The 12,147-nt window shown below is 34.3% G+C and overlaps 2 protein-coding genes across 2 annotated transcripts; both read left to right on the forward strand.

Moving 5' to 3' along the window:
- Positions 1 to 1,668: 1,668 nt before the first annotated feature.
- Positions 1,669 to 3,289, forward strand: LOC132298771 (anthocyanidin 3-O-glucosyltransferase 2-like). The gene has a single exon (XM_059795135.1). It carries the CDS (start codon positions 1,669 to 1,671, stop codon positions 3,091 to 3,093), a length of 1,425 nt encoding a protein of 474 aa, XP_059651118.1. The 3' UTR covers positions 3,094 to 3,289.
- A 4,678-nt stretch (positions 3,290 to 7,967) lies between these two features.
- On the forward strand, positions 7,968 to 11,930 carry LOC132301519 (uncharacterized). Its single transcript, XM_059798768.1, has 6 exons — positions 7,968 to 8,436; positions 8,556 to 8,634; positions 8,970 to 9,000; positions 10,409 to 11,443; positions 11,554 to 11,680; positions 11,842 to 11,930. The coding sequence occupies exons 1-6, from the start codon at positions 7,968 to 7,970 to the stop codon at positions 11,928 to 11,930; spliced, it is 1,830 nt and encodes a 609-aa protein (XP_059654751.1).
- Positions 11,931 to 12,147: the final 217 nt, after the last annotated feature.

Below are 12,147 nucleotides of genomic sequence, written 5' to 3' on the forward strand. Positions count from 1 at the left end.
TTTATTTTGGAAATCACCTGAGTGCCCTCTGCTCCAACGCCTTAGATCTGTACTGATGTTACCTTGCACATGCAACAGCGGACCAAACTGAAGAGCTTGAGCAAAACGAATAAAAGCCGAATCAACCCTATTCAACCCTACTCCTTGGCGGCAACCAAATATTTCCACGAATATAACAAACTGTTGACAGCATCGACCAAGAAACAAAATAAGAAAACGTAAGAAGAGAAAAAGACAGCAAAACACAGTGATCTGAGAATTGTTCCGTTTTACAATTCTCGTATGTTTGATTGTTTGGTATCATTATTGCGCTCACCATCTTTCTGTAACTCCTTTACTAATTCTGTTCTTTTGGTTTGGATTATAGTACTACTTTATGTTAAATATAGATATATAATGAGATAATATAATATCTTTATATGGTAGTTGAGGAAACTTGAGAAACTGTCTGTTTCTCCGCCAAGCAAAGCCATTACATCACTTGCACATATGCTTAGGGTTTGGTTAGTACGGTTTTTGTTTTTGCAATCTTAAAAAGGCGGAAACATATTTTTACTTTATTGAGTGAAAATAGATCGAAATCAGAAATAATGTTTATTAACACTTGTTATTGTCAAAAATTTAAAAACATAAAACAATAGCAGTGTTTAGTAATACAACATATATATTTGTTACAAAATATAAATAATTCTCTTTAAATTTTTTATTTTATTTTTTAATTTTTTAATTTCTATTTTTAATTTTTTCATGACAAGAATTTAGGAGTTAGTGATTAGAGGTGAGGGGAGTGTTGATGACTTGAATATGAACTCTCGAATACAGAGGACAACCCACGACACTTACTTTCATTAGTATCAAAAAGTCATAAATCTAGAAAATCTATTTTAAAATTATAAATCTTAAAAAAACCCAATATATCACAAGTACAAAATTAGATATACCAAGATAAAAATATTCTTACCAATTATGTATATAAATGCATGTATATGCATAATGTATACATTTATTATGTGATACATAATATATTTAGCATATGATAATTTATTATGAATAAAAAATATTAAATAATATATCTTATATGTAATAAAATAGATATTTTGTTATAATATTGTAAATTAATTATAATTTAATATTTACATATAATATAATATAGTTATGATATATAATAATATAAAATATCTACTGCTTAGTAATTTAATAACATTATATTCTATATAAAAAAATTATGTTGTCACAAAAATATTTTACATTATTATTTCATATATTATATATTAAAATATTTTTTATAAAATAAAAAATAATATACAATATTTAATATATTCTATGTTAAAAAAAATATATTTTTATTAACATTGAATATTCAACTTAATATATAAAACAAAATTGAAAACGTTTCCTCTTATAAAAAAAAATAAATATATTTTATTGAACATTATTTTTGTTTTCGTTTTGCCTTTTTATAGATTAATAACAGAAAACAAGAAACTTTTCTCGTTACTAAATGCATCTTAATGATCGGAATGATCTATATATATATACACAATGCAAGTACCCTTAATGGCGGGAATGGTCTATATATATACACAATGCAAGTACTAGAAAGCAAATATCAACCATAAATCTAAGTTCAAAGTCTTCCCAACCATATCAGCATTGTAATAGTAAAAAATGAAGAAATTAGCAGAGCTGGTCTTCATCCCTGGCCCCCTAGTCGGTCACCTAGCATCGGCAGTGGAGATGGCCAACCTCCTCATCCGCGGTGACGAACGGCTCTTCATTACAGTAATCGTAATGAAGCTGCCCTTTGACACAAAGACCAGTATTCATACCCAATCAATGTCTGAAGACGCAAACTCACGCATACGTTTCCTGGAACTTCCTTACCAAGAATCAAAAAGCAAGGCCGGTGTCCACTTCGTTACCACCCTTACAGAAAACAACAAGACTCGAGTGAGAGAAGTCGCTTCCGGAATCCAAACCAATAGACTTGCGGGGTTTGTTGTTGACATGATCTGCAGCGGCATGATCGATGTGGCTGATGAGTTGGGGGTCCCATCCTACGTCTACTTCACATCTGGTGCTGGTTTTCTTGGCCTCATGTTCCATCTCCAGTCCATCCACGACCACCAAAACATAGACATTACTCGGTTCAGGGACTCGGAAACTGAGTTGTCAGTTCCATGTTTTGCGAATTCTGTTCCGTCTAAGGTCTTGCCATCTGTGGTGGTGGAAAACCAAGATGAGTGCAGCGAGTTCATAGCAATTGCCCGAAGGTTCAGACGGACTAAGGGCATCATGGTCAACACGTTCATGGAGCTAGAATCCCACGCAGTGAAGTCCCTATGGGACGGTCAGACACCGCCAGTCTACCCGGTGGGACCTGTACTCAACCTCAAGAGTGGTGACAGGAGCCACCAATCCGATGCTATCATGAGCTGGCTCGACAATCAGCCACCATCGTCGGTGGTGTTCTTGTGCTTCGGGAGTAGGGGAAGCTTCGGTAGGGAACAGGTGAAAGAGATTGCGGATGCACTAGAGTGCAGTGGCTACCGTTTCTTGTGGTCCCTGCGTCAGCCTCCACCAAAGGGAAAGGTAGAGCTTCCAAAAGAATATGAGAATCCACAAGAAGTCCTGCCGGAGGGATTCTTGGAACGGATGGCAGGGAGGGGAAAAGTGATTGGTTGGGTGCCACAAGTGGCAGTGCTGTCACACCCGGCAGTGGGAGGGTTTGTGTCACACTGCGGGTGGAATTCTACGCTGGAGAGCTTGTGGTGCGGAGTGCCCATGGCAGCATGGCCTCAGTACGCCGAGCAGCAAATGAATGCTTTTGAAATGGTGAGAGAGTTGGGTTTAGCGGTGGAGATCAAGATGGACTATGGGAAAGATCCAAGAGAAATAAATCCAGTGCCCTTGACAGCGGAGGAGATAGAGACCGGGATAAGAACAGTTATGAGGGATGATGGGGAAATTAGGAAGAAGGTGAATGAGATGAAAGAAAAAAGCAGAGGAGCCATAATGGAGGGTGGGTCATCCTACATTTCTTTGGGACGTCTGATCGAGGATGTGATTAAAAATATGGATTTCCACTCTTAAAAATCTGAATAAAGGATGCCTCTCAGTGCACATATACTTTTCCAAGAACTATGGTGGTCTTCACTTATTTTCAACTGGATACAGGTTCTCCATGAGCTGCATGTGAACTAAATCAAAACAGCAAGTCTATTGGTTTGGATCTATTTTGTTTTAATGATAGTAACATTGGCTGTTATTTAGATAGGATTTCTATATATATTGCAACTATTGCTAATCCTATTGTATTGAGGTATTTCCCCATTATGAGATTACTAACACGTGCAAAGCAAGGGCTATTTTCTAGAAAGTTATCTTCACACGCGCACACGGGAAATGATGAAAATAAAAGCTAATTTCAATTGTGTGCCTCTAAACAAGTTATATAAATTCTTTGAAAATGTAGCTTATACATACATAATATAATACAATCAAAAGAATGTGCAGACTTATCTGATGGCATAGACCTAATTTTTATTTTCTGATCTTGCTTTCCATCAAAAGAAACAGAGCACATGGCAGTCTTAAACAAGACACACTACAACAAATGGTGTTATTTCCGACCCCAAAAGGCGTCGTAAAAGCCAAAAAATAGTGTCGGAAAAGAGTATTAACGACCCCAAATAGGGGTTGCATCTTGTGTTGGCAATGGCTTGGTCGCAAATGCCATATGAATTTAAGAGTTTTCCACTACCATGCACTATAATGCCAAGTTCAGCTGTAAATACACCAGCATTATCCCCAGTGACCTTCATGTATTCTGGTTTGATTTCAACTGGAATAGGTCATCCGTAAAAATCTTTAAGTTGTAACTTTTTTTCATTTTTTGCAATTCCACATCATTTCACCCTAGTCGAAGATGCACATGATTGGTACAACAGTCAATAAAAAATATATGAACATATAATGAAAAAAAGACGAACATAAGATGATACAAAGCAATTTCCTGATCAAAGTAGTGAAAAACAACATAAATAGATGATACATCCCAAATTTTATGCATAAGAGGAACCATCTTGGCCAACATATATTATCAGTGTACTGCAATTCAAAAAAAGTAGAGAAAAAATTTGGCTAGTTGCTGTGAGTGCACTTTTAAACATAATATTTAAAAGCTAAACTAGTTGTTCTGTTGAAAGCAAAAATTAAATGTAGAAACTCTTAATCCAGCACAATGGGGCTTAATAACATGTACTACAAATTCAACAAAGCAAACAACAGAGAATTGCTTCAAATTGGAGACTAAATTTAGTACTGATCTCATTCCCTAAACAGGTAAAATAATATTCAAAAAGTGTTAATGATCTACATGCAAAGCAGTTTTTAGAAAGAAAATTGATGGAACAGGTAAAATAATATTTAATTTCAAAAAATAATGATACCTGATGAACCATTGGTTGAAGCCATAAGAATACCTGGAAAACAGCTCTTGAAAGTACGGTATATATATATTGAACTAAAGTACAAAGTTTATTCTATTTGCATGTGTGAGTAGGTTTGTATGTATGTATCATGTAAATAAGAGGAGGAAACACTCGAATGCTAGATATTTGAAAAAACGGTGACAAGGAATACAGACCTCATGATTTATATGCAGGAAAACAAAAAATTGTAGGATACCTGATCCAGCAGCACTTGTTAGCAGATCTAACTCTTTTCAAATATCCTTCAAAAAGTGAATAGAGGCAAAAACAAAAAGAAGCAAATTAAAAAAATCAATTCCAAGGAAAAAGTAAACTCAGTAAAGGAAAACAATAAAATAAAACATGGTATCGTTGGTTCATGTAAGCCAGAGATGATATGTAAGAATACAGACCTTAACATACATAAACTGCAACTAAATGGTAAAATCTCACCATATTTTGTTTTAATTTAAACAAAGGGAGAAAGCACTAACGGAAAACAATAAAATAAAAAATTGATAAACTATCCCTCTTCCCAATCACTCTCGTCAGGATCATCATCAGTAAGCAAAGTATATTCCTCATCAGTGGTGGAATCAAATAGTTCAACATCTTCATTGTCAACCACATGGGTGTCTTGCCTACACTTGTGAACAACTTCTACATCAATCTGATCACTGGGGATGTCATCCCTATTCAATGACAATTGATCTATATTTGGGCAATCTTATACAACCCCATCAACAATGCAAGGCTCAGACTCTTGACATGCATCATTCTTAGTGTTACTTTCATCTTCCTTTTCCTCTCCCTTTCTATCTTCCACCACTGAAACATCAAATATTCTTCTACAAGTTATTTTCTGAACCACCTCCCATGAACCCTGTAATTTGGTGTCCTTCACATAAAAGACTTGTTGGACTTGTTGAGGTAGAACAAACGGCTGATCCTCGTACGATCGACGTGATACATTAACGCTAGTGAAGTGGGGATCTTTGTGTATACCCAGCTTTGTAGTAACATCCCTCCAATCACACTTGAAAATGAAAACCTTTCTACCTTGAATGTATGTCAACTCAATTACATCTGTTAAAACACCATAATATTCAATGCGTTCACATTTAACAGATATACCACTATTTTGAGTTTTTCGATTTTGCTCCCTATCCTTTGTGTGAAATCTTGATCCATTTACAATGCAACCAGAGTATCGTTTGACTCGTCATTCAGGTCCACATGCCAATGAAAAAGTATCATCATTTATTGATAAGTCCTTTAGTTGTCTCATTTACTTGATTTATAAACACAATACATATTAACAAATAATTACTTCCAATTACAATAAATTATATAATTAGAAACAATAGAGAAAAGCAATAAACACTTACACGTTGTTCAAACCAAATTGGAAATTTCAGTGCATGCCTTCGTTCTACCATGGATTGTGTTGGTTGTGGTAAAAGTTCCATATATTCTCTACATACATATATATTTTAAAATGTTACAAGCAACCGATTATAAAAAATAGGGTTAAATGCAAAAAAACCTCCTGAACTATTGCCATATTGCAACTAACCTCCCTGAACTACAAAAAACCCCCCTGAACTATCATTTTATTGCAATTTCAGCCATTCTGGCATGTGACCTAATCGGAAATAGAAAATAACCAATTTCGCCCTTGATAAAAATGGTGTAGTATTGGTTATATGATGAGTTGTCTGAGTTATTTTAATGACGTGGTAGATTGCAATCTCCAGGACCAATAACCAAGCGACAACACTGAGCCTTATCATTTCGTATGACCCACCTCTACCATAACCCACTAAAGCCAGTCATTTTATGAAGCACTGCATTCGCGCCATTTTCTTCGCACCAAGCTCTGATAATCTGGGTAACTTAACATTTATTGCTCAGTTGATCTGGATATGAAGTCTGAAATGGTATTCCATCAGTAATTCTCTCAACCCTAAATAATCTTCAATGTGTTTTATATATCTGTGGAATGATATAAAAAATTATTTTAGAAAGAAATGAAAACCTATGGTTGTTGATTTTTTTACCGAAATTTGTTTTGTATGTTTTATTTTTATTTCTATAAATGAGTTGGGAAGTTCATTATTGCCCAAAAACCTAAATCTATCAAATGAAGTTTGTCGATTTAACTTTTATACATGATTTATGAAGGTCTTTGTTGTGTGTTTCAGAATGGCCGACCATCCCCTTTTATATTGTGGCTTTATATGCTTTGCTTTGTTCTTTAGTGTTGAAAAATGAAAGGTAGAAAAGTCGCTGTTTTTTTTTTTTTTTTTTTTTTTGATTGCACCAAACACTAAATATGATTGGGACCCTACATATTATCTTTTTGTTGTTAAATATCAATTGTGGTCCCTTATATTAATCAAAGCAATATATTTTATAGTGGTCCTTATTCTGTATTCAAAGCTACTAGTTGTAGTCAGTTTTCTTTCAATGGTGGTCCCTATATTTATTGGTTTGTCATTGATATGTTTTGTACACTTTGTTGTGTATTAAATTTGTCGATTATTAGTGATTGAAGTGTCAAATAGTTCTCTGTGATCACTATTCTTGTTTTATAACTAAATATATATTTATTTAGTTATATATTTGTTTATTGGTTATTGTAAATTATTGTTGTAGATGAATGGCCTTTATAGCATTGAACTTCACCATGGGGGTGTTGTTGAGAAATCACATACTATGACATACCTAGGAGGAAGTGTATCTGAATTTGACAATGTAGACCCTGACAAGATGTCACTTATTGTGATTCAAGCTTTGGCTAGCAAGTTGGGCTATGGGGTGATTAAAGAAGTATTTTATAAAGTACCTATGAGTGGCAGAACTTTAGAGAAGTCAAGTGTGACTTAGATGTTTTTAGAATGTTTTATGACCATGAAGCCCATAGGGTAACCAATAAAATCAGGTTGTACATTGTTGCACTTGTGCTGAATAGTGCAGAAAATGAGGATGACTTCATGCAAGGGATTGAAAACTCAGATGAAGTAGGGTGGGAGTATGCACTACATGAAATAGACAAAAATTGCTCCTGTTCAATCAAATTATGGTCATATTGATGATTTAGTCAGTCTATGTGGCTCTGATGACACTGAAGAAATTGATTCAAGTTCTGTATACAAAGACTTATATCCTTTAAGGGATTTGGGGGAAAAGGAAGTTGAATTAGGTATGAGGTTTGGTTTAGCTGCAGATTTCAGATTGGCACTTAGAGAATTATGTTTGCAGAATAAGTTTGATATTAAGTTCACAAGAAATGATGGAGATAGGGTGAGTGCAGTGTGTAAAGCTAATTGTGGTTGGAAGATACATGCAAGTAAATCAGACGGTGAGAACTGTTTGGTAGTGAAAACATATGTCTCAGAACATACAAACTGCCTCTGGTTTAATAATAATGGACAAGCCTCATCTTCCTATTTAGCAAACAAGTACTTATAACACCTGAGATTGAACCCCAAAATGCCTTTGGATTCACATAGAACCACTATTGCAGTTGATTTGGACATTGATGTGTCCAAACACAAAGTGTATAGGGCAAAGAGAAATGCATTAGAAATGATTGAGGGGAATGAAGCAAACCAGTATGCAAAAATGAGGGATTACTGTAGTTTAATTCTTAGAACCAATCCTGGCAGTGTTGTTAAGATAACAACTGAACCCACTCCTATTGAAAATGTTAGGAGATTTCAGAGAGTTTTTATCTGCTATTCTGCAATGAAAATGGGTTTCAAAGAAGGTTGTAGGCCACTAATTGGTGTGGATGGTTGCTTCCTTAAGGGACCATATGGTGGCCATCTTTTGAGTGCAGTCTCTACTGATGGAAATAACCTAATGTTCCTAGTTGCATATGCAGTAGTGGAGGTTGAGACAAGGGATTCTTGGGAATGGTTCATGGGAGAACTGATGGATGCTGTGGGGCCTTACTATGGTATCACATTCATATCTGATAGATAAAAGGTTAGTATATTTTATATGTTTGCTTAGTAATTTTTTAATACTTTACAATCTTGGAATTTAATTTTGTTTGGTTTAAATTATGGTTCTCAGTTAGTATGTTTGTTGTTTTGTTTGTAATTCAAGGTTTAGTAGACACATTTGAGAACATCTTGCAAGGGAGTAATCACAGGTACTATGTCTATTACTTTCACATATATTATTACTTTCACAGATTGCAACTTGTGTTAGATTTAGGGCTTTTAATGATCTACTTTGTGAATTAGGAATTTAGGATCAGTTTTTGTTTGAATTGTTTTCAGCATTGTAACTTTTTTTTTAAAGATTTTGATACTTTAACACATTGTTGGACAATTAGGGTTTGGTGCTCTAATTTTGTGTTTTTTAGTTCATAAATTGATCTACTGGATTATCTTACTTTGTCTACCACCTTGCCTTTATGGGTGGTAACTGTCAAATTTTTTATACATTCTTGTAATTTGTAATTTTCATTATGCTTTGCTATAGGAAAAGCTTAAAGAACACAGAAGGACTACCTGTACATTTTTTTTTTTTTTTTTTAGTTAGGGATTTGGTTTTTCAAGAGTGTACCTTCAACCTTTTCAACATCATAGAAAGTGCGAGCAATCTTTAGAGCAACTTCTTTAGTGATACATTCTAAGGAAGGGTTCTGAAATTTTGATCCAAAGAGGAACTCATTTGAAAAGATCATTAGGTCTCCACGAAATGAGAATTAGTAACTGGCCATCAAAGCTCCATGGAGTGGAATTAAGGACCCTTTGCATTGGTTTTGAATCTGGGAAATTGAAATGAAAATAGTTATTCTCTGCTTTAGATCTCCTGGACAAACTCATAATTCCCCATAATTGTATAAAAAGGTTATAATAGCTAAGTAGAGAAAAGAATGTATTAGATAGAGCTATCTCAAGCTAAAGGTTCCTTTGCTTCCTCTCTACCTGTTCTTTATAATGAAATATTGTTTTGCAGCTTCCCAAAAATTATTGTTTTGATAGTAATCAATTCTTTTAATTTATTATAAATTAAAAAAAAAAAAAATTGTAAATGTTGAAGTAAATTGGGTTTAATGTAATGTCTTCCCTATTTCAGATGACGAGAATGGAGAATAAACAAAAAAAAAAAAGAAAAAAGTGTTTGGTTGTTTGTTTTTATTTTTTACTCAGTATTTTTTGTTTTTTTCAACTTGAAGTTGCATAATTAACATTTGAACATGACTTCTCTCTGAAAATATATTTATATGAAGGTAGGGAAAAACCACTAAGCTGATATGGATTGAAAGAGCAAATATGTGCAACTTTTTTAGGGTGGGAAAAAAATAGAATTTTTTGTCAAACAGAATATATGAATGTGACTATTGGTTTATACAATTGAATTCTTGAAGTTACATGGGATATCCTGATATGAAAAATTAATTAAGATTGCTAAAAGACATGATCAATGCCCTGAATAATAAGTTTATTTTTCAAGCTATATCATTAAGAAATGTCTTCTTGGAATTCTTTTGTTCTTTTTTAGACTATATGTTGTACATGTTAAGCCAAATGGTATGAGTAGTGCATATGATATGTCTAAATTAATTTGAAAGCATATATAATATGGTATTAGATGCCTTTTCTTGTCCCCAAAAGGAGAAAGAAAAAAAAAAAAAAAAAAAATAGACCTGTGTTCCAGTCAATGTGAAATTATTAAAATCTTAAGTTCATTACAATTCTACTAATTAAACTTCAAATTGATCAATATCACTTACACAAGTTTATTTAATAGGTACTGTGTTTAGTTTAATTGAAATAATTAAACTAAGCACAACAAGAGCTGTTTATTGAATTTTTTTTTTTTAGTTTTACTTCAAACTAAAAATTTAGTTTCATAAGGTGAGCTTGCTTTAAATTACCAAGTACTGTGTGAGACACTTGTATGAAAACTTCAAGCTCCGGTTCAAAGGGCAGCAGCTGAAAATTGAGTTATGGGAGGCTGCAAGGGCATGTACAGAAGCTGATTTTGAACAACATATGAGAAATATTAGGCAAATAAATGTTGAAGCACATGATTGGTTGAGAAAGGTCCCACCTCATTTGTGGTCTAAATCAGCCTTCAATTTTACTTCAAAAAATGATGTGGTGATCAATAATATGTGTGAAAGTTGGAACTCAGTTATTCTTGAAGTAAGAGACAAACCAATCATGTACATGCTGGAGTGGATTCGGAGGCATCTCATGCTAAGGTTCCAAGTTAAGAGAGAGTGGATGGAATCACAAGCTGGCTTATTATGTCCAGAAATACAGAAGCAATTGAACAAGGTGAAACAAGCAGCTAGAAATTGCAAGGTGCATTACGCTGGTGAGAACAAGTATGAGGTTCAATGCTATGGAATTAGTGAGGTTGTCGACCTTAACCATAGATCATGCAGCTGTAGGGTTTGGAGTTTGACTGGTATCCCTTGCAAACATGCTTTAACATGCATATTTACCAAGAGAGACCAATCTGAAGCATATGTTGATCAATTCTATCAAAGGGAAACTTACTTAAGGTCATATGCTGGGTTAATCATGCCCATTCCTATGAGAAGGTTGACGAAAATAGACCTTATTAACCCTTTGCTTCCACCTTACTTTAGAAAACCTACTGGTAGACCAAAGAAGGTTAGAAATAAGAAAAATGATGACCCCAAGAGCTCAACTAAACTTAGTAGGTCTAAGGAAAGTCTAAAATGCTCAAAGTGTAAGGAGAATGGTCATAATTCAAGGACTTGTATTTTACCTGAAGCATTGGTCATTGAAAAACCTCCACCAAGAAGGGGAGGTAGACCACCAATTCTTGGCAGAGGAAGAGGAATAGCAAGGGGAGAAGTGGCTGGTATTGGTGATGGTGAAGTGGCAGTAAAGGGAAGAGACAGAGGAAGACCAAGAAGGGGTGGAAGAGCAAGAGGAAGTGAAGTTCCAAGTATGGTACCTTCAAATCAAGAGGTAAGGCTACTTAATAATCATAAAGCATATCTTCAAGTCAAATTTTTATTTATTTATTTTTTTTTAGGATTGAATTTACCTCACTATTGTTATTGACTTTCATTTTTTAGGTTCAAAATATAAGAATGTCCCAGCTAGAATCAACTCAAGCATCATCTTTTGGGTATTGCAATTTTTGTTGTCTTGAAGTGGATAATGATTTTTTAGAAATTACAACAAATTCCCATGTATTGATAGGTCAATGATGGATGGTAGTGAGTATGCATGTTGGTAATTCTGATGGTTACAGCTTCTAGTGATGTTTTTTTTTTTTTTTTTTTTTTTTTTTTTTTTTTGCTGATGTTGATGGTTCCCTTGCTGTTGGGGTTGTTTTTTTGGCTGATGTTGATGGTTCCCAGTTGCTGTTGGAGGTTGTTTTTTTGCTGATGTTGATGGTTCCCAGTTGCTGTTGGAGGTTCCTTTTTTTGCTAGTGTTGATGGTTCCTAGTTGCTGTTGGAGGTTGCTTTTTTTACTGGTGTTGATGGTTCCAAGTTGCTATTGGAGCTTGTCTTTTTGGCTTTTGTTGATGCTTCCCTGTTGCTAAAAATCTTAACAATTTAGAGATGGGAGTAGATTAGTGTATCTATGGAATTAACTTAATGTTATCAAGTTTCTCTTACTTGTACTGCTACTATGACTGAAGAACATATTTGTTATTTTGTTC

The sequence above is a fragment of the Cornus florida genome, unplaced genomic scaffold, assembly GCF_030987335.1.
Source record: "Cornus florida cultivar Cherokee Brave unplaced genomic scaffold, ASM3098733v1 CherokeeBrave_3.0.0_Hap2_Chr03, whole genome shotgun sequence".
Lineage (NCBI taxonomy): Eukaryota > Viridiplantae > Streptophyta > Magnoliopsida > Cornales > Cornaceae > Cornus > Cornus florida.

Coding starts and splice junctions, on each gene's coding strand:
- LOC132301519 (XM_059798768.1), top strand. CDS start 7,968: ATGCCTTTGGATTCACATAGAACCACTATTGCAGTTGATTTGGACATT. Junction 9,001..10,408: donor AGAACACAGAAGGACTACCT/GTACATTTTTTT, acceptor GAAAACTTCAAG/CTCCGGTTCAAAGGGCAGCA. Junction 11,681..11,841: donor AAATTCCCATGTATTGATAG/GTCAATGATGGA, acceptor GATGGTTCCCAG/TTGCTGTTGGAGGTTGTTTT.
- LOC132298771 (XM_059795135.1), top strand. CDS start 1,669: ATGAAGAAATTAGCAGAGCTGGTCTTCATCCCTGGCCCCCTAGTCGGT.